Here is a 23076-nt window from a genome sequence, read left to right as displayed (position 1 = left end):
CGGCGAACACTTCTCCAGCACGGGCGTCAGCACGATCTGCTTGTGGCACTTCCCACTGCGGAGACCGACAGCAAACCCGTTAGCCCGGGAGCAGAGGCTCCAGTGGGGCACACGGGAACACAAGACCTCCCCAACTCCTCTCACGAACAAAAACCAGGGGCAGGCGCTACGAGCCAGACCCCATCTTTCACAAGACAGGCAGAACACACAATCCCTCAGACCCTCAAACCCTCAAACATCAGCAAGGCCCGGCTGAACCAAGCAACAAACGAACTGGAGCCCAAGTAAGAAGGTTATACATCATATTAACCTTTTATCTTGTGGTGGACATTATACATTATACAGGCCTACCTGTGACAGGAAGAGGCAATAGCAGGTTTTTTTTTCCCCCTTACCAGTAAAGTTTGGAGCGTTCCACCAAGGCATATGTATCCCCGTCCTCAATTACCACCCTGCAGCTTAAGCACACGAAACACTCCGGGTGGTATTTGTAGTCTCCGGCCACCTGGGAACACATCGGGGGAAGCAGAATCTCAGCTCTCATCGTTCTCCCGGAGCGTTTCATGAGAATTTGGGCGGATAAAAAAAAAACCCCACCCCCACACGGCCTTAGTGGCCAGGCGCCTCTACAAACTTCTCACACTGATACGCCACTGGCAACATCTGCTTTTACCTCCATTTAGGCAATCAGTGATGATGTCACAGTAAGTGTTGAGTTCCCAGGATCTGTCTCACCAATCACAGCGCTCCCTCAGTGCTCCCTCTCCCTCCCACTCACACTACCATGCGGGAACATGCATACTGGCCCGTTGCCAGGGCAGTTCTGATGTTTCGGTCATGTGGGTTGGGTCTCCGCTCCTGACTCAGAAGTCATCGTGTTTAGCTACAGAAGATCTAAAGTTGTTGGAGTGGGTGTCCTGGAGAATGTGTTCACAACAAAGGTTCCCAAATTGAGGTCTGGGTCTCAAGGGATCCTGTTTTGTTTAGTTTTTTTTCCTATTTCCTGATCAATAAAATGTATTATCATTAGTGTTATTAATCAGACTTTTCAGTTATCCAGTACGACGGGTAGATGGCTCTACTCAAGCTTTCTTCCGTTTACTAGCCAGGGAATTTTTCCTTGGCACTGCCACCCTAAGAGAGATTCAGGTTTGGGCCTGGTAAAGCTGCTTTGCAACAACGCCCTTCTACAAAAACCTGGTACAAACTGAAATGATTCTTGTTATGGTTGCTACAACCACAACAACTACTACTACAACAATAACTACAACAACAACTACAACTACAACTACTACTGCTGCTACTACTACTATTAATAAACAGTTACTGAAAGATGTAGTGGCTGCAGAATAAAGGTGGGAAAAATGTATCAATGTACTCAGGTTTGGGTCATATGCAATTTCAGCTGCAAGGTAGTTCGTTATAAGGTGAATGAAGATTCAATTTTTAGACATCGGTTAAAGGAAAATAATACAACACGTATGAGTGATGATGAACTGCGAAAGCCAGTTCTGTTCTGTTCTACGCAGTACGTTCTGCAGACAGTAACGTGAAAGTGCGGAAACGATGGCTCACGCGAGAGAGCTTTTACATCCATCCACTCTCACGGACATGGGTTGACAGATGGGTATTTAAGCTAAGTGACGAAGCGTGATAAATTATTTTTTAAAAGCAGTACAAAGACACAAAGCAGAACCTGTCTGCCTTCGGGGCCTTTCGTGTTGAGACTCCTCTTGTCGGTGTTGTTACTGGCAAACTCTCGTATCTGGGTGACGGGACTTCCGTGAGTCTAGCACCACTAGCATGACGTAAACCCATCATGTTTCACGGCACCATCACAGTAAATATGACATCGCCACACGCAGCTGCGTACCCACCCTACCCATCAGCCAGGGAATCAGACCCAGCAACGATGACGCTTCAGGAAAAACTGGGCAGAGGGGCTGAGCTCTGGTGCCAACAGGGGCTCGCAGTGCGTGCAAGCATAGCATTCAGATGCTATCTCCCAAGTACCTTACAAAAAAATACACTGGAGCCGTTGTTGCTGCACAGAGGTCAGAATACCCCGACGACAGAAGTGTGGGGAGGGGGGGGAGGGGGGTCGTTCTAATTTGGAAAGATTTACAAGCATGTTGGAGCTGCACTCGTAAAATATTCCAGGCGCTGTGGAGTAACCGGGGCCGAGAGTCGCGATGCCGCAGCCACCTCATTACAGCGCGGGACGGTGTCTGGGGCCTTTTCCCCCCTGCTCGCTGCTGCTGCTGCTCTCTGCTCTCTGCTCACTGCTCTCTGCTCACTGCTCTCTGCTCTCTGCTCGCTGCTGCTGCTGCTGCTGCTCGCTGCTGCTGCTCACTGCTCTCTGCTCTCTGCTGCTGCTCTCTGCTCTCTGCTCACTGCTGCTGCTCTCTGCTGCTGCTCTCTTCTCTCTGCTCTCTGCTGCTGCTGCTGCTCTCTGCTCACTGCTCGCTGCTGCTGCTCTCTGCTGCTGCTCTCCTCTCTGCTCGCTGCTGCTCCTCTCTGCTCTCTGCTCGCTGCTGCTCTCTGCTCACTGCTCGCTGCTGCTGCTCTCTGCTCACTGCTGCTCCTCTCTGCTCTCTGCTGCTGCTCTCTGCTGCTGCTCTCTTCTCTCTGCTCTCTGCTGCTGCTGCTGCTCTCTGCTCACTGCTCGCTGCTGCTGCTCTCTGCTGCTGCTCTCCTCTCTGCTCGCTGCTGCTCCTCTCTGCTCTCTGCTCTCTGCTCGCTGCTGCTCTCTGCTCACAGCTCGCTGCTGCTGCTCTCTGCTCACTGCTGCTCCTCTCAGCTCTCTGCTGCTGCTCTCTGCTCGCTGCTGCTCCTCTCTGCTCTCTGCTCACTGCCGCTGCTCTCTACTCACTGCTCGCTGCTGCTGCTCTCTGCTCGCTGCTGCTCCTCTCTGCTCACTGCTGCTCCTCTCTGCTCTCTGCTGCTCCTCTCTGCTCACTGCTGCTCCTCTCTGCTCTCTGCTCTCTGCTGCTGCTCTCTGCTCACTGCTCTCTGCTCTCCCGGGAGTCCTCCGGCCACAGACTGCATGCCAGCCTGGTCCTGGGCCGGGGCACGACGCCGCAAACACAAGACAGAAATACTGCAGCGTGCCGCAGACCGGCGTGGCCAAGATTACACAGAAAGGCCTATTATTAAGCTCGGTTGTCGAAATACTTGGTGTAAGTTCATTTTAGGTTGTAGCCCACATATATTACAGCCCGTATGTATATAACCTTTCTTTTTTTTTTTTTTGCTGTGTAACTCCGGTGTTTGTGTGGATAGTTTCGGAAGCCCGGCTCGTTTTATCCGCCTGCAGCCAACTAGACATTTATAATAACATGCACCCCGAAAACCCCATGGCACGAAATCACACTGCAATGACGGCACGACCGTAATAATGTAACAAACTCTAATAACGCTTTTCTATTACGCTCGCCTATTTGCACAACGGTCACGTCATCTACGACCCAAAAAGAGTAAACAGCACTTTGACAAAACCCTGGGCCTAAAATCATTGCCTACCCTTAATAACAGAGCCCTGATCTACCAGGACCCGGCAGAACCGCCGCGGTTGGGTGGTGTGCGGGTTAGATTTACGCGATTCCGCCGCAAGGGAACACCAGGGAGAGGACGGCGTCCAGACCGCTCCATTTCCGCTCAAATTAACTCTGAAATGCGTCTGGAAAACACACAGCCCGATGCCTGCATGTTAAGGAGTGAGGGGCGGGCGGGGAGGACGGAGCCAAACTTCAGCAAACTGCCGCGGTCAGCTGAACAACAGAGTCAGTCTCACAAAGCGCGGCTTATAGACGCACAAAAAAAAATAGCTCGCGTAACGACCGTGCTCGCAGTACAGCTCGGATAACAAAACCGTTAGCCCTTCTCTCCGGCCACACCAGTATAAACGAGCAGGACAGTTAAAGTTAAGACGGCAAGCTTTTCCTGCTGCCAGGACAAAGGCCTGCATTCAATCTCAGTTCGTCCTCAACTTTTCACTCCCGAACGCCATGGATTTTCCAAAGCGAGCGCCGTTATTCAATCGTTTGGACCGAAATTCCCCAAACTGTGAAGAAAAATAAATAAACAATAGATTTAAATGCCAAGTCAGAGCTAAAAATAAACAGTAACTAAATCCAGGCCAAAGACTCACCTCCTGACCCCAAGGACAGTTGTAGCAACAAAGCAGTGATGGACACCAGTGAACTGTGACCAGTCTACCATCATTTAACACAGAAAAGAATTCCTCCAAGAAAGTCGCCAACTCTTAATTTACTTAACATTATACTGAGATTCTTAATGATCTAATTATGATAATTATTATTTTAAACAACAGTTGTTTGTTTTAGTGGTCATGTGTAGGTCAGGAGCCTATTGATTCACCTCTGTCTTTAATTTGATCAGTTAAATAACTTTTTACCTCTTCTATGCAACTGTCTGCAACATACACTCACTGAGCACTTTATTAGGTAGACCTGCACACCAGCCAATAATGCGGCAGCAACTAAAAGCATAAAAGCATGCAGACGTGGTCAAGAGGTTCAGCTGTCAGACCAAACATACAGTGAGCAGCAGTTCTGCAGGCCAAAATGCCTTTTTAATGAGAGGGGCCAGAGGAGAAGGGCCAGACTGGTCAACGCTTACAGGAAGGTGACAGTAATGCAAATAACCACACATTACATTACAACAGTGGCATGCAGAAGAGCATCTCTGAACACATGAAGTGTCAAACTTCCTAAGTGGATAGGCTCCAGCAAACAGAACTCTAAATGACTGAAGTCTAAAAAATAAAAACCTAATAAAGTGCCCACTGAGTGTATAATAAGCACAACACGAACATCAGAATGCTTAGCCATTTGTGACATGATGAGGGGAAATAATCCCTCTCGACGTGAAAATGACCTCATTAAGAAAAACGAACAGCTTGTTAAAATTGCGGGAAACACAGGGCATAAGCAGGGGTAGGGAACCACTGCTCTAGAGCAAGAGTCCTGGAGGTCTGCAGTCTTCTTCTAGTGTTTTCGATATCCCTTTTCATTAGCAGCCAATTTAAATTGGGAAGCAAGTTTTGCAAGGACTTTCAGCCAATCAATGATTTAAATTAAGCAGGAACACGTGCAGGAACATCAGCACATCTAAAAGGCAGCAGACACAGCGGCCCTCCAGGACTTGAGCACGGGATCCTGTCTCCAGAAGAACAGGATGGGGGGGGGGGGGGGGGGGGGGTCGAGCCACGGGGGAACGGACTCACCATAGCCGGACCAGTCATGAGCAGGGAGCACCCGTGGCACAGTTCCCCGAATTTCTCCAAGTAGTGGTTGCGGCAGAAGAGCTTGCCTTCCTTCTCATAGTACCAGTTCGTCAGGTGGTCACAGCACTCTGAGCACCTGTGGGAAGAGGGGGAGAAAGAGACCGTGAGCTCCTGGCCCAGACACCTGGACTCAAAACACGCTCGGGACGCGCAAGGACAATTAGGAGGGGTCTAAAACCGGGAATCTGATTCGCACAAAGGCTCCACCTGTGATACTGAACGTCTGTGAGCGCTGGAGGCTTTGTTTGCTTCCAACGGCCTTGTGCAAGGCTTTATCAGGCTTCCACCTCATTGTCCAGGAAGAGAGGTCCAACTGGAGATAAGCTTTCAAAGGCATACCTCTCGGGGCAGAATAATAAATAAATAAATTAAAAAAACTCTCAAGCAGACAATGGAAAAAGTGATGGGGCCTTCTCTGGAAGGCAGGTAACACAGGAATTCTTGGAATTGCGGCTAGATAACAGGATCATTGCCATTTTGCAAAATTCCCCAAGGCTCTCACACAAAGAAGAGAGGAACAGAGATGGCAAAAGATAGAGAGAGAGAGAAAGAAATTCAGGGTAGATTTCAAAGGGATATGCCAAAATGAACCATCAAAATGTAGAATATATCAAAAAGAAAAAAATAAATTTAAAAAAATCATGAATTTGCTGCACGGTGGCTTTTGACACTCGAACCTGAAGAACAGAACACACCTCTGAGGATCCGCTCCAGAAAGCACAGGGACTGGCACGTTTCTCACATACACTGCCGTTTGCTCCGGGAGACAAACCAGGGCGTGAAACAATGAGTTTACCTTCAGCTGCAGGGCGAGGTCTTCAATACAGCCCTAGACCAAGCCAAGGTTTACCTATGGTGCAGTGCACCTGGGATTTCTTAATGTTTAAAGAAGGTTTATGCCAGATATAGGCCATCCCCGCTGAAGCTGGGAAAAATACCTCTTTGCTAACTTCTCAAGAACAATGAAATCAATAAAAGGGAGAAAGTGGGTGGGGGATGGTGTTTACAATGTAATGCCTATTTGGGATGATTCACAACCAGCCATTCCAGCACAGATAAAAGGTTCAGGAAATAACAGCCAACGATGGTTTCCCAGAACAAATTCAGTGTGTTTGCACTTGGATTTGCGGAGATTGCATATCGTGTTATAAATGTGGCACTCCAGGGTGTGCAGCTGGAAAACCGGAGTTTGACAGCGAGGGCAAGTTTGAACACAGTGCAGGGGTGTGGGGAGAATAATGAGGCCAGTTCTCTCACAGGAGGGGTAATGGCATCTATTAGAGTATTTGTGTCTCCAGTCACTTAACACCAAACCATTATTTCCTTAAGCAGGCATGTCAAACTCGCTTACTGTCAAACTGCAGCGGAGTGCCAATTACAAGTGATGTCCCAAATGAGCCGTAATGAGCAGAGAGCAAGTAAACAGTTCAGACAAAAAGCTCATGAGAAACCTGTGTGTAATCCATGATTTCATTTCAGGCTAGCTCCAGCACGGACAACTGTAATGCTTTCAAACAGTAAGCCTTCTCTGACACGCACATGCAAACACAAAATGAACGTCTGAACAAATCTGAGCGTTGTCGAGCTCCATCTGAATGTTGCCACACCGAGAGAAATGGACATTTAGTAAATGTAGGGTTTTGCTGCTCTTGTTCTAGTCAGGCAGTCAGATTCTGCTTCGCTACCAACATAAAAAACGACCTCCCAGAGCTGGAGAACATTGGTCAAGAGAAGTAAACATGTCTTCTTCCAAGATCCACGCAATCGGCTATGAACCGAATTTGTTTTGCTTCTTGTTTTTTCTGCCTTAATTTATTCAGTCATTTGAAAAGAAGAAAAGAGGTTGGCTGCACTTCCAGAAGAAACCAAGACAACCAGTGAATGTAAGGGACTCAGTGAGGGGTTTTGCAGTGAAGGGTTTGACGCTAGCGCTATTAAGATTGAATCCCAATGAGAGAAGGTAGATCTCTGCTGGGGACAGCAATGCTTATTTATTTATTTTCTCTTGTTCATGGCCCGGTTTGGACAGTAGGCTCTTCTTGATAAAAGTGAAGCTGAATATTGTTACCACCTTTGTCGTAAGCGGTTGTGCATCTTTGCTCTGTGCATCTTTGATTCACATTTGACATTACTTTACATTTCATTACATTAATGCCATTTGGCAGACGCTCTTATCCAGAGCGACATACAGTTGATTAGACTAAGCAGGAGGCAATCCTCCCCTGGAGCAATGCAGGGTTAAGGGCCTTGCTCAAGGGCCCAACGGCTGTGCGGATCTTATTGTGGCTACACCGGGGATCGAACCCCAGTCATGTACCTTAACCACTACACTACAGGCCGCCCTATTTTTTTTTTATTAGAACCCAGATTGGCCATTTACGTGTCCGGCTCTTCTGTTTGAAATGAACTGCCATTTGCATTCACCAGTGGAAATGCAAACCTTTTGCCCGTGGATTGTAGATTAGTGATTACTTGACCATCTGATAGACCAATTTTGTGGAATTCCTACCTACCCACCTTTGATTGGTTTGCTGATTGGATTATGCGCTTGACCATTGCCTAGTCCAGAGGTGGGCAATGAGGGCCGTATCTGTTTCTGGTTTCCATGTCAACCTCTGGCCCTAATTACTTCATTAGCTCTAGCATTTATGCCATCTGATATTTTACCCACATTTCTTGATGAAGGCATTAATGCCAGTCAAAGACTGTTCTGGTGTCCCCTGTATGATATGGTTTTACCGTGATCTAATCTGAGTGAACTAGTGTTGGTGCATACGGCCAATTAGCTCATTTAGCCAGAGTAATTGGTGGAAACAAAAACCTGCATACACACCGGCCCTCCAGGACTGGGATTGCCCACCCCTGGCCTAGTCGTATTCGACGCCGATTCTTGCCTTAGCCCTTTTTGTTTTGTTTGCCCCAAGGGCATTACTCGTGTTTGACCCAGAATCACTTTGACTCTCCAGTCAGATCACTTCCAGCTGGATTTCACATCCCTGACACTGTTATTCTGTAGTGCCGTCTCTGTTGGGGGTCGGCTACACTATTTGGACACTTGACTGTAGCCTGCGCATTAAAAGTTGGAGTTTTTAGTGTTCAAAGCCACCTTGTGCTCACTACGCCTTCGGAGACCAGCCAGGTTCATTTTTGTTTTGCTTTTGGTCTCGGCAAATAGGAGTCACTCGTCAGCCTGCAGTTTTCGTTTCCACACTCCATCTCCCGCTCCTTTCTCCCGTTACAGGTCACAGCAATATAAAGGCATTTGGGGAATCTCATTGGCATTCCCAGAGGACAAGGATGATGCACACTGAAGAGGAAAAAGGCCACAACGGCAGCGGAAAGGCACAGTGCTGCCGCTTGCGTGCCGAGCTTCAGGGAACGTGATCGATGACGTGCTGGACCGCACCAGCCGGCAGAGAGCTGCCGTTCCCAGAGGGCATCTCCTAGGCCACCGGTGACATCAAATCAGTGCGATAAAAACCGGCGCAACCGCAAGGAAAATCCCCCGGGTAACGTCCTGCACACAAGTTTTCCATTTCCTGCAGATATTCCTCACATTCACACTAAGCTTGTTAGCGGTCCATACCTTCACTTTCGAATAGAAAACATGTGTTATGAGAGATACTACAGTCGCAGAGGCAGGGCATAAGGGGCTCCACGGACAGCGGTATGCCCTGCTGATGTGTGATGTTTTAAGTGATGTGATTAAAACGTTCTTCTCCGAACATTTTAATGCTGACGTAAGGGTCACTGCTGGTGACAGAAAGCAATGGAGTTCCACAACACAAGCAAAATGGGAAACCTTGGGAAAACGTTGAACGGTTGTCCTCAATATTACCATGTTGCAGTGGGTGTAGGCCTAACTGTCAAAAGCTTAAAGACTATTTCCTGTTTGCTGTCAGTTCCTATTGGTTCCCTTAATGTGAATGGGACTTGACAAATCCAAATCACGTAAATTTACGACCCCACAAAGTCAAAACAAAGACTACGGAATGTTCTGAGTCCCAAATGCTAGAGATGCCAGGAGTAGAGAGTACACCTGCAGGCTACATGCGTACCTTAGCTAGCACTGCCGGGCGTACGAGGCACCGGAAAGGAACTTAATACATTTAGAAAAATGTTCTTTATTATGACAGGGTGAATGAATGCCACCGCGGTCGAGGAAACGTTTCATCACTCGGGGTGGGGTAAACAAAAGGAGCTTCGCACAGAATCATAATCTCAAAGTGCACAACACGGTGAAAAGGAGTGATGTTTGGCAGCCATTTTGTGCCGGAACTCTCAGCACACATCAGCTGCAGACGCAGTGGCTACCGCGGCATCGCCCGAGATCACGCTCTCCGCCACGCAGGGGCCCGTTTCAGCCAAGCCTGGGGCTGCCATGATGATTCAGGCATCGCAGCTGAACATCTGGGGTGATAAGTGAGCTAATTCTCGCCCCATTTGTTTTTTTTAAATGTTTTTCTTTTTAACCTCCTAAGACCTGGCGTACACATGCATGGACTCCACATTTTGGGCTGTACAACCATAATACTTAATTCTTAAGACCGAGAGTCCACATATGTGGACATCATTTTTCTCAAAAACTACATCATGTCAAAAGATGATGCTTAGTTTTTATACTTATCAGGTCCCAATAAGCCCAAATAGCAAAGAGAAATTAAAAATGCATACCAAAAAAAGAGTGCGGGTCTTAGGAGGTTAAGGCAATTCCTAGAGATTGAAGGTTCATGACTTCTTTATGTCAAACTATCTTATTTTAAAAATATAATTCCAGAAGGCGATTTAAAATAAAAAAAAAACAAAACAAAATGTCCTGTTCTGGCCTTTGGAAATCCGAAAAAAAAGGTGCCTCCGTTTGGATTCATTATCGGAAGTGGGACGAACGGCTGTGTTCTCCGTCCCACGGAGAAGAAAAGAGGAACAGAAACCAACTTCCGCCCATCCGCTCAGAGCCCGGGGTCGGTGTGGAAACGGGCTCATCAGCGCCGATAAAAATCGCACCAGAGCTCCGTGCCGCCTGGCGGGTCAGCCCGTGGGACCGAGCGGTGCCCTGGCCGCCGGCCCAATTACCGCTTTGTTTGGAGGAATGTGGACCAGATCATCAGCTCCGACCGCAGAACAAGACAAAACAACCGCACTGAGGGAGGGGGAGAGAAAAAGAAAAAAAAACCCAAAACAAAAAAAAACAACCAAAATAAAACAATAAAACGGCTAACCCCCTCCGCTCATAGGTACTCTCCCCGGGTAAAGCGTTGTCATGGAAACGGTCACCGGATAGACGGCCAGGTGAATCACGCACCTGTGTCGGTGATAAGACGAGGGGTACGTCTCAGCGTCAGGAATGTCTTTGTGAAGGGCTCCTCGGGAAGGCTTTTTTTCGCCAAGGACGTTCAAACGTGCACACGGAGCCCAGGTGAGAATTTCACCTTAGACCCACACCACCGGGGGTCTGGCTGCGATCCAGTATAAACCCCGGGAGGAGGAAGGGCAGGGTGGGGGAACGAGCTTTCAATGAGGCACCGTCAAATCATAATAGAGAAATTATTTTTCTTACGACTCCCAAAACTGTAACACAGCATCACACCCTCCCCTTTTGCTTATCTCCACCGCGACCGCGCGCAATCAGTGTTTGTCACATCCGGACTTCTGCAGATCGACAAAAGAGAACGAGCGGAGGGGAAACGTCCCGAGGACCGGATTCAGGGCGACGACGGCGGCGGCGGCCATTTTCCCCACCCCGTTACTCGCTCAACAATGTGTCCCCCGAACCCTGCCTCTGAACATAAAGAATGAAGCACTTCCCCGCTTCCCGTGTACACTGGGCCCTAATCTCCGGATGTGAGCACTGTTCTCCGCGCAAACCGGGAGGAAGCCATCGAGTAGGAAAAGCCATTAAACAAAATTCCTCCTCCTGCCTTTCCCGGCAAATAAAAAAAAATGAAAAAAGGGATAAAAAAAAAAAAAAAAAAAAAACACGTTAGAGGCCGACGATAAAGAGTTCCATCTGTGCCTCAAAGGACGGCAATTAGCGACCGCATGTTTCCTGCGCACGGACAGGAGCGCTCCAGGGTGTCTGGGGACACATGTTGACAGAATCGCACCGCAGCGTCGGTTTGCGTATACGTAGCGTTTGAGGGGAGCGGTTAGCGCCGGCATTAAGGAAATCGATGAAGCAACGGCCGCAGCAAACAAGACGCACGTACCCAGACAGGAGCTGACCGCAAGACTACAGCTCCTCATTTGTTGCACATTCTCAATGCGGGAGCTCAGGCTAATATGTTTGTAAATCTAACACATACGGAGCGCATATTTTGCACTTTTTTTGTTGTTTTTGTGCACACATAACAAACCTGACAAATCGAGCCTTGGGCGGATTTTGGATTTAACCTAAAGGGACTAGCCATATTAATGGCTTTCCAGAGAAAATATACACAGGTCTGCGCTGTGTTTGATATCCCAGACCCGGGTCTCTGATTCGACGTCTGGGAATGCAGCAGCCCTAGCCACAACTCTCCCAAGTCTACTTGTGACCCATATGTTCGGCTACATAAGATCACCCCAAAAACGGATAACGTCAGTTTCTCACAATGCCACACACCATTGGGGGGGGTCCGCTTGCTGGACAATGGACAGGAAGACGACCCAAAAAAAAAAAAAAACACCCCACAATCAATTTCTGCTCAAGAAATTCCCCCAAGAACCGCACCGTGCCCCTCCCCCCTCCCCCCTCCCCCCTCCCACAACCCAGTCCCAGAGAGGTGGAATTCCTATGGACTGCATTAAATAAACAAACAAAAAAAAAAAAAAAATCAAGAGCTTGGAATTTGTCTCGTGTTACCAGGAGTGTGCTTATCCTCGTCGGGAAAACCCTGGCGTTTGTTCCAGGCTTCAGTAACTGGCAGAGGCCGCGCGGTCAGTTCGGTAGTCGAGCGGAGGACACATTTTTCCAAAGCACGGGCTGAAACCGGAGGCTCCGCAGAGGAGCGAGAGGTGGGACTGCAACGCACTGGAAAGCTGCGCACAGCCGAGCAAGAGATACGCCTCAGAACAGACCGAAATAAGCAGGGCCCAGAGCCTCGAAAAAAAAAAAAGGCATTCACTGGCACGCCGGCGGGGGCCCCGTCAAAATGCTACCTCATACCAGGACTTTGGGCACTGAAAGAAATGCTGCCAACAAAATGTAATCAACAGGAGGCAACCCTCGCCTCCTCCAGCCCTAATCTCACACACACAACCCGCACTCTTCAACGAACCACAGAACATCTTCAGCCCCACAACGGTTACATCACTGCGACCGTACTATTTAGACCTGATCCTATTTTCTAAACTTTCTACCCCCCTCCCCCCCCCCCATTACGTAACTTGCTGTTCTGAACGGAGAGTGAGTGTGTTAGCCTCTACCTCATTAGAAGAGTTCAGTGACTCATCGAATTCCTTCCCGGTTTCTCTCAGACAAAGCTCCGGTCTCATCGGAGAGGCAGCAAGGCCGCCTTTGAGATCCCCCGCGCAGCGTGACATTCTTACCTCTCTCCACGGATTTCATACTTTACATATTCACATAACTTTCTCCCACTTCTCAAAGCGTTCTGGCCGAAGCGCTGACCATAGGATGGTTAGACTGACAGTGTTCCGGTAATAACGTCGGGTCAGGGCAAAAAGTACAAAGTGTAAAAGGCTCCCACTCATTTAACTCACGGAGACAAGAAGCTTCACCCAAGTGATCCTGAGCCAAGCCAAATCCACACCCACTTAGACTGAAATCCAAACAGCTACACTTATAGAGTACCCAGAGCCTAAAAAAGATACTTAACCATTGCTTGGACCAGGGCACTTTAATGCCCCGGTCAGCTAGGTGAAGCTCTGTTGTATTGTCTATGTACTGGTTCTTTCTGGCCTATATTGTGTGACTGCTTGTTTTTAACCATAACTACGGCGAAGCCAAAGGCAAGTTTCCACTGAAGTGGACAATAAAGTGTCTATCCATCTTAGGAATGTCGACCAAAGGAAACCGTGAAAGAGGATATTTTTCAATGGGAATTGTGTTGGTTCCAGTTGACATTTGATGTAATTACCCAAAGACAAAATGAGATGAAAAAAAATCAGGGGTTTGGAAGTGCAACAGCTTGTTCCTTTGGTAGTCTTGTGATCCGGTCGACAGTCCAAGCTCATATTTTATTAACAACGGTATTCCTTGACAAATGCTGAGAAAAACGGTTAGCTGAGAGAGGATGCTGCCGTCAAACAGTGCATATTCACACCAGACTTGTCAGAATGGGACGGATAGAATCGCCTTACGTGGCATATGGACATGCAAACAGTGGCATGCCATTTGGGGGAAATTTCCAGGGCTGCCAGAACAGTGCGTATGACAGCCTGTAGACCATATAGAATGCCTGCTAAAGTCAATACCTACATGTTGACTGACAAAAACCTGCCATTGTCTCCCAACGGTTTCAATGCAATTCACTTTCTCACACAAAAAGAGGCAAAACAACCCCATATACTGGGGGAAATTGCAGACCTTGTATTTATCCTTATTTATATTATATACATTTAAAAGGTTAAACAGAGAAAAATAGTGATAATTTAATTGTATAATTGGACCACAGACAACACAACTATATCTGTACGCCACACCTTTTTCTTTTTTAAAGGGCAATGAAAGTCAACATAGCATGTTTTTTGTTTTTTTTAAAGGCACCTGCCTACACGAACTCTCTGGCATGAAGAAATACCATCTCCACCCAAGCTAGCATGCACTCAAAAGAACTTTGAAGAGTAAAAAAAATCCAAAAGGGTTCAAGTTCAGAATTGTTTATCAGAACTTTCTCACAAATTTAGTCAAATGAGTATATATTTCGTGTCATCAAACTTCTGTTCGGTACACTTTTCACCAGAAGCCATTTTAAAAGGCTTAATTAAAGTATTCATTAAGGTGCGGTGTCTAAACTAAGTGGCACAAGATGTTGGGGGTCATTGTTGGAGTAATGAAACTGCCGATGTACAAATACACTCCCCAGACAGGATATTAATGCAGGACCATTATCCCAGAATGAATCGTTTGCAATGCTGCGTGCCAATTTGTGTACCATTTTCCAAGCCTTCAGCAAAGTCAGTAGGCCTACTCCCTCTCCACTCCAAACTAAGGACGAACAGATCAAGCTGGCCATTTCACATATTAATGTTTGACTGATACTGGGGAAAACAACGCTGGTAATAATTAAAACATGGGTGCTAGGCCACTTACTGGAAGCAGGCGTTGTGCCACGACTCCTGGAGAACTTTCACGTAGAACGTATCCAGGATCCTTCCACCGCAGCCCACACAGTGACACCCCTCTTTACCTGAACACGAAACATCACAGTGAACCACGGTGCAAAAACTGTCTTGTATACCTACTGTAAACCCAGTATAAACGCTTTAGCATGCATGTTACTGTAGCACGCAATCATAACTTTATGTTCATCACAAAGTAGAAAAAAAATGTAGCCTAGCACACGTCTCCCAATTCAGAATTACCTTTGCCAGAAATTATTACCGCTTAAAATAACTGCGTTTTAATATTATGAAATATTCTATCAGTGACAAAGCGGTTGTGGCACAATTAGGCTGTCGTTAAGAATTTGGACTATTTTGAGGCAGAAATCGAACGCTTACATTCCATTTTTCACATTCCAGTTTCGCCCTCTCCTGTGGTATCATTACCTATAGTGAAAACGCCTTAATTCCATTCGTAACTACACATCCACGCCAGTTTTTATATTGTAGGCTATCGTCCACACTTTTAACATTTATAATTTCGCGTACAGTGCGTTAGCTAAAGTTACTTTGTTACTGCATTAAATCACTCGTGGCTATTTATAACCTTGCAGATAATACAATATTCAACCTCCGGACAGAAATAAGAACATAGATAACGAGCCCGATTGATTTCCCCAACATCACACGCAACTAGGCTATAGCTACCTCGCTTTATAGAGGAGATGATACTTTTAACCATGGAGCGCGCATTAAGTTTAACAAGCCTAATATTGCATTTCTTCGAAAACGTCAAGGGGAAAGAACTTCGTGGTAAGCTCTATCTGGAAGTGTTTTAACTTTAACCAGAGAGCTGGTCATTAACCATCCCAGATAACATTAGCCTTCGATACAGCTACAGGTCTGCCGTGATTTGTCTCTTGCTATCCATCTAAAGTGTATGAAGTTGCTGTTCATATGGATATCATAACACGATCTCAACACATGAAAGACAAATAGAGCCACAATGTAGCTATAATTATTCATAAAGTTGGTCGCGTTGCATATTGCGATTTACTTCGTTCGTTCTGAACAAATTGCTCACCTTCCCGTTCCTCCATCTAATTGCTGGTTGTTAGGTTTTTATTTTTTGCGAAAGTTTACATGATAGTCCAGGCTTTTATTTACTTTGTATTAACTTAAACGCATGGCGCATCGTCTTCCACTCCACTTCCAGAATTCAGTAACAAATCCAATCTTCTTCAGAAAGAAAAAGTTCCCCTTTTCCAGTTAGCTAGCTACCAACCAACTTTCTCGTTCGGCAGAGTAAATGACGTCATGCAGTTGAAATTCCAGTACGGAGACCGGAAGGGATCAAACAGCTACACCTGGAGCAGGAGTTTAGCCAAAACAGTGCCTAACCAGGCGGTCTGAAGCGTTTCCACAGTCAATGTTCTGAAGTTGTAGCACCATCTGCTGACAGCAAAAATGGTAGTACACATCGTAGGCATTCGCGAGCCATGTTCTGTGTATTTTTCACTGGACAAGTTTAAAACATGTTTAAACGACGGTCTATTTTAATGCAATGCAATATGCACACACAAGGTAACATGTTAAATGTATGTAATAACCCAAACTAAGCAGGACCCATTTGATATAATTATGGTATGTGCAGGGGTGTATATTTTGACGTCTGACTCTTGTAAGTAATGTCCTCCAAAAGTATGGGAACAGATTTTTTTTTTTTATATATAGTTAAGGCATTTTGATTTAAGATCATGGTATTTACATGGGTATATATTTTGCGATTTTACAGAAACAGCCGTTTCAGTGTGGGGTCGAGCCACCACATTCTCAGCTGTGCCAAAGTTAATGGATGACTGGCAGGTATTAAATGTTGCTCGGGGGTGTCCCTTTGCAATGGATTGTTCACGCATTAAAACGCAGTGAGTGCCTAGTCGCGGTTTTAAACGTTTGTTTTAATCTGGGGAGAATGCATTTCGGAACCGCACTGTCCTCTTGGGTCCCTTTCATACTTGTTCCTGTGTTCGATCTGCACTTCGTTGTGCGTCGCTCTGGATAAGAGCGTCTGCTAAATGCTTTGTAATGTAATGTAATGGGTCAGAGGCATGCACCATCACGAAGACCAAAGGAAATCTTGCCAACCTAAACCTAATCTGCCTCTCGCAATATGGGACCCTCTGTTTCTTGCTACGGCGGATGACTGGAGCAGGGCAGTGCTCCAAAACTGCAGTGTACAACCTGCAGCAATGCAACCATGTTGAGAAACTTCACTCACTGATCCACTTGGGAGTCTGAATGTAATTTCCATGAGGTGGACCCCTCTCACAGTTTTCAGCAGATGGGTTGAATATTTTGTGTGGATACAGTATTTTGTGTGTATACAGTTGTAAATACCCCATTGGCGACTAATGGCTTTCTGATAATTTAGTGTTCTTGAATAAAGTGGGATAAAGAAAGAAAACTTTTTTTTTATTAAGCATTGATCCACTGCTAATGTTAATCGTCCAGCTTGGATTTACTTATTGGACACATATCAGAAACAAAATCACTTTTAAATACTTTAATGGACAGTAGCAACTCGGTCTGATAGGGTACTATTCATGGTGCACAGTCATTGCATTTTTAATGTAAAAGTTTTAAGCAGAACACATAATTCTTTCCTCCTCACAATCAAAAATAAATGTGTTCATTTTTTTTGTAGAACGTGGTTGAATGAGGAATGAGGTCATGTAGCATGAATTAATTTACGGTTGGTACGGATTCTTTTCGTGACAGAAACGATCCTAATCATTTGACGCTCACATTGATATGTTGAAGAATTAGCGCCCTCTTGCGTGTGCAATTTGAGCAATGGGAATGGAAATAAAATGAATCCAAAATAATTAGCTTCTAGAGAACGGCAAAAGTCTCTACAGTAACCAGCTCCAGGTGTAAACAGCTCGAGTCATTTAAAATGGTTGTTATTTTATTTTAAATTTAAAAAAAGTTAGTGTCAGAAGTGGGATTCGAACCCACGCCTCCATTCGGAGACCAGAAAGCCCTTTTCGGTAAGGAAATTATCCTTGAGTCTGGCGCCTTAGACCACTCGGCCATCCTGACAACTTATCTGAAAGGCAATGATACATTAGCTTATATACGTTCAGTTGGACCCCTATTATGCCATATTAAGAATGAAAAAGTCGGATGTAACGAGATACCTAGGGATTTTGCAAATTAGGCAATACAAGTCATCCGGGTAACCAATTTGCATGGCATATAGGCAGAGTCGGCCCAGCCTATGAAAACAATGACCACCTGTGTCCACCTGTGTCAAACGCATTCTAATTTTGATTAGACAAGGTAATGCAATACAAGAAAAAGTGCATTTAAATAAGATGATAATGGTCGTTGAAGGTGTTGTGCCCACACATGCTTATAGTAACATAGCTGCCAACGCTCACGCTTTCGGCGTGAGACACACGCATTTGCCTGTTTTCACACGCACATGCAAATGCGTGTGTCTCACGCCGAAAGCGTGAGAGTTGGCAGCTGTGTAGTAATCAGTTGAAATCTGAAATGATAATGGGCCAAGATACTGACTGTGCATATTTTGTGGGCACAGTAGTTAGGACACTGCTTCGGACATGGCCACGGTCTTATTTAATTATTTGGTGTCAAGACTGTTGGTCGCATGACGAGTTTCAGCACATTACCTTAATGGCAGTTTAAGCGGGGAATCGATCGCAAATCGCTGGGAATTCAAGCAGTGGAATTTAGATGAGATTTCTAAATGGAATGGACTTAATGGAATTGAATCTAACCCATTGTCTTTTCGGATTAACAACATTCCTTCCATCTGTTTTGGAAACAAGTCTGTCAGTGCAAACTAGGAGTATTATTTGGTTCGATGAGAGGATCTTGACCTTGGGTGGTGTAGGAATTTGGTCCTTTGTGAAGTAAAACTTGTATTCAGGTTAACAGCAATTTATTGATATAGCAAAAATAGTCTTTAATTACAGTATGAAGCATACCGGGTAAAAGCAAGGCAGTTCAATTACAAACTCATGTTAGAAAGGAATGAGCTTTTATGCCCCAAACCTCCTGAAGTAAAATGCAGGTACTTGTCCCTGATTGGGTGACAGGCAGCCAAATACACATTATTTTGTATGCATATGATGTGATCAAGGAAACCAAACGGTCATTGTCAGCAAAGCAGACAGTGAACCCCCCTTGATCATTCAGTATGGGCTTCCTAACCCCCCTTGACCATTCAGTACGATTGAGGTGTGAGGTGACCATCCAAGAACAATGAAGCTGGAAATGTATTCTTCCCTACAGCAGTGTATGTTAAGCTCACAGCTTTTTTATTTTACTTGAGTTGAGGTTGGCATTAAACATGTATTTATTATGTTTGATTACATCTTTCCATACATCTTCTTCTTATATATTCATTAATTCATTATCCTAACCCACTTATCCTGAACAGGGTCGCAGGGGGGCTGGAGCCTATCCCAGCATACATTGGGCGAAAGGCAGGAATACACCCTGGACAGGTCGCCAGTCCATTGCAGGGCACACACACCATTCACTCACACACTCACACACTCACACACTCATACCAATGGGCAATTTAGACTCTCCAATCTCCATCTCACGCATCCCGGGAGAGGCTGGGGACATGGAGTCTGAGTGGGCCATGTTCAAAGCCTCCATTGCAGAGGCAGCAAGTAGGAGCTGTGGCCAGAAGGTCATCGGTGCCTGTCGGGGTGGCAACCCAAGACCCCGCTGGTGGGTTCCAGCGGTGAGGGAAGCCGTCAAACTGAAGAAGGAGGCCTTTCGGGCTTGACCGGCCCGGGGGTCCCCTGAAGCAGCAGACAGGTACCGGGTGGCCAGAAGGGCTGCGGCTTTGGCAGTTGCTGAAGCAAAAACACGGGTATGGGAGGAGTTCGGGGAGGCTATGGAGAAGGACTTTTGGTTGGCCTCGAGGAAGTTTTGGCAAACCATCCGACGACTCAGAAAGCAGGGCTTGTCTCAGGCTGTTTTCAGCAGGGGAGGAGAACTGCTGACCCGGACTGGGGATGTTGTCGGGCGGTGGAAAGAGCACTTTGAGGAGCTCCTGAACCCGAACAACACGTCCTCTGTGGAAGAGGCAGAGCCCGAAGACTCGGGGCAATCTGCACCTATATCCCTGGTGGAAGTTGCTGAGGTAGTCAAAAAGCTCCTCAGCGGCAAGTCGCCGGGTGTGGATGAGATTCGCCCTGAGATGCTGAAGGCTCTGGACATTGCTGGGCTGTCTTGGCTGACACGTCTCTTCAGTGTCGCGTGGAGGTCGGGGACAGTACCTGCAGAGTGGCAGTGGTGGTACCCATTTTCAAGAAGGGGGACTGGAGGGTGTGCTCCAATTATCGGGGTATCACCCTCCTCAGCCTCCCCGGGAAAGCTTACTCTCGGGTGCTGGAAAGGAGGAGCCAGCACGGATTGCTCCCTCCGGGTTGGGAACGAGTCATTGCCCCAAGTGAAGGAGTTCAAGTATCTCGGGGTCTTGTTCACGAGTGAGGGTAGAAGGGAGCGTGAGATCGACAGGCGTATTGGTGCAGCGTCAGCAGTAATGCGGGCGTTGCACCGGACCGTTGTGGTGAAGAGGGAGCTGAGCCGGAAGGCGACGCTCTCGATTTACTGGTCGATCTACGTCCCAACCCTCACCTATGGTCACAAGCTTTGGGTAGTCACCGAAAGAACGTGGCACAGATAATGTTCAGATCAAGCCTCACAAAATTTCCAAAAGTGCTTGTCCGTCATAACCAATTGAATTTGGCTGCAAAGTCCCCAAACAGGAAGTCAGCTCATATTTCAGCAACGCTTTGATGTATTGATGCAAAACTGGAAACATGGCAATCCTGCCCTGCTGGACTGCTCCCCCCCCCAATAATAATAATAATAATAATAATTATTATTATTATTATTATTATTATTATTATTATTATTAGAAGAAGAAGAAGAAGAAACAGCCTTCAGTATTTCCCAGTTGCCCCTGGGTTTGAAAGAATGGATAAGGAGAAAAACACATTTATTTAAGTAAACTCCCTTAGGGCAAGAACTTTGAATGTTTTGTGCAACTGATTTCATTTTAAGGAAATCTTGTTAACTTTTAAAGAAAATCTCAATTTTAGATACTTTGTGCCAAGTATTTCAGTAGTAGCTCTAAATGAATAGAAAAAACAAACATACCAAATAATAATAATAAGAACAATAATAATCATAATGATGAGGATAATAATAATAACACAACCAAAAACATTGATTATGTGATTATACAGTATTATATAAATTGAATTTAAATTGCTTGCATGAATCCACATTTTCCATTACAGAAATATAACAGAACTGTCTAAGTTAACTGCCCGTGACTGGAGGAAATTCGCTTGAGATTTTGGAAGGAATACAGAAACATTGCCTTTAGTAATAATAACGTTATTAGGGCATTGCGTTCTCCACCTTCTCCAACTCTCAACGGCAAAGTAGTTCACTGGACACTGAGGAGAGTCAAAGCATGAAGTGCACTGGATAAAAGGGGGAGGAAACGTTTTCCTTCTCTTTTAGCACACAGAATAGTTTCTGATCGCCCATCTCATTTTTGCCTTCGGTCATCTGTCAGATGAAAATCCTTGGTGGCCGACAGCTGCACCTTCACAAATTGAAGCTCAGACAACCCAGGAGCAGTAGTGGCAGACAGTGAAGTCATCAGTTTGAGTTCATGTGCAAACAATGCCTGAGAGTAAATATCTTTTCCACCACACCCTTAAGAAGTAATGAATGATTCATTAGCTCATCGGATGAATGGTAATCGACACATGGCATTGTAATAATATACTGACGTAAATAAATAAACATTTGCCATTCACACTAAAATGAATGGAGTGTAGCCAGTCTTGTTAATAATTTACAGTGAAAGCTCAAAAATAGGTGTATCAAACTCTCAAACATTTCATAATGATTTGTCATCTTTTGTGCATAGCTGGGGCGATAAGGACACAGTGTGCACTGTCATCCTAACTACTGCAATGACAAAAGCATGTTCATCCTTTAATGCGTAAAGTAGGCAGCATTAAAAGCCTGCAGAAAACATTTTGGTTACGTTGCAATGAAGAATATACAAAATATGGACCCATGATTACATTGACATTTTCAAAACCCTGCATTCATTATCAGTGTATACTATCTTCCAAACAATTTTACATTTCCTACTTTAGCTGCAATAACAGCGTTAGAAATAATTAGGTAGGGCTCACACAAATACAGTGCTGTGAAAAGTAATCGCCCCGTTAGCTACTCAATCAACCAATTAACCACATTCTTTACATTTGATTCAGCTGATTGTATGCAGCCAGGCTTGATTGCACCCAGCCCTGTTGACTCTAAACCACGTTCATATGGAACCCCTCCTTCAGAGAGAAGTAGCGACTACAAGCACACCATACCACGATCAAGGGAAATTCCAGAAAATAGTTCAAAATTATGTTGAAATATATCAATATGAAAAGGGTTTATTTAACCACCGTTACTGCAAATGGAGACCAGGAGGGGCCAGCTTGCCAACAGGGTGCAGCGACAACTCATCCAGGAAGTCACAAAAGATCCTAGAAGAGGAGGGTGGACATTTGTGAGAAAATCACATTTGCACGTTCGCCCTGTTAAATAGTACCAAAATCACGATCCACAAATAACACAACATAACATAACATAATGATGGGAACAGCTCACTCAGTTCTGCCTCCACAGTGTTCACTCTCTGTGTGAAAAAAACTAAACAAAACTTTCTAATGTCTATGTGGAATTTAACCTTTGCCTTTGAATGAATGAATGCCTTATGCCCCCTCATTCTGCTAACTATACTGACCCTAAAGAATCTCCCAATCATTCACTTTGTTAATGCCTAAAAATAATTTAAAAGCATTAATCTCCCTTGTCTTCTTTGGTTGAGCTAGAAGAAAGTAAGCATTTAAAAGTTTTCCTGATAATTTATTATATAAACTAATCTTTCATACCAGGAATCAATCTGGTTGCCCTTCTTTGAACCTTCTCCAGCGCCTCTGTATCTTTAAAGTGTCTCTATATCTACAGTATACACTCAGTGAACACTTTATTAGGTAGACCTGTACACCAGCTTGTTAATGCAAATATTTAATCAGCCAATCATATGGCAGCAACTAAACGCATACAAGCATGCAGACATGGTCATGAGGTTCAGCTGTTTTTCAGACCAAATGTCAGAATGGGGAATAAATGCGATCTAAGTAACTTTGACCGTGGAATGATTGTTGATGCCAGACAAGGTGGTTTGAATATATCAGAAACTGCTGATCTGGGATTCTCACACACAACAGTCTCTAGAGTTTGCAGAAAATGGTGTGAATGACATAGCAAAAAAACATACATTGTCATTGTCTTTTTAGGTACATGACCGAAACTTATTCGAGCCACCATTTTTTATAGCCTGGTGCTGGCTGATGTGGTTGTGAATTCTT

The 23076-nt window shown here is 45.5% G+C and overlaps 1 protein-coding gene and 1 non-coding gene across 2 annotated transcripts in view; both read right to left on the bottom strand.

Annotated features, from left to right (window-relative positions):
• The window catches only part of limk2 (LIM domain kinase 2), a 29125-nt gene extending 13222 nt beyond the window's left edge, over positions 1 to 15903 (bottom strand). Inside the window, exons 1-5 of the mRNA XM_061260185.1 lie at positions 15654 to 15903; positions 14559 to 14655; positions 5249 to 5384; positions 396 to 505; positions 1 to 55 (exon numbers count right to left, since the gene is read on the bottom strand). The exon at positions 1 to 55 is cut by the window's left edge and continues 134 nt beyond it. Of these exons, the coding sequence (XP_061116169.1) occupies positions 1 to 55; positions 396 to 505; positions 5249 to 5384; positions 14559 to 14655; positions 15654 to 15669 (414 nt within the window). The 5' untranslated portion in view covers positions 15670 to 15903. The remainder of the gene's footprint in view (positions 56 to 395; positions 506 to 5248; positions 5385 to 14558; positions 14656 to 15653) is intronic.
• A 1659-nt stretch (positions 15904 to 17562) lies between these two features.
• On the bottom strand, positions 17563 to 17671 carry trnal-caa (transfer RNA leucine (anticodon CAA)). Its single transcript has 2 exons — positions 17634 to 17671; positions 17563 to 17608 (listed from the first exon to the last, which is right to left on the bottom strand). It is a non-coding gene; the product is annotated as a tRNA-Leu (tRNA).
• Between the last annotated feature and the right edge of the window lie 5405 nt (positions 17672 to 23076).

The sequence above is a fragment of the Conger conger genome, chromosome 11 (genome assembly GCF_963514075.1).
Source record: "Conger conger chromosome 11, fConCon1.1, whole genome shotgun sequence".
NCBI lineage: Eukaryota > Metazoa > Chordata > Actinopteri > Anguilliformes > Congridae > Conger > Conger conger.
The sequence above is the reverse complement of the archived record's forward strand: the minus strand, read 5'-3'. Positions and strand labels throughout refer to the sequence as shown.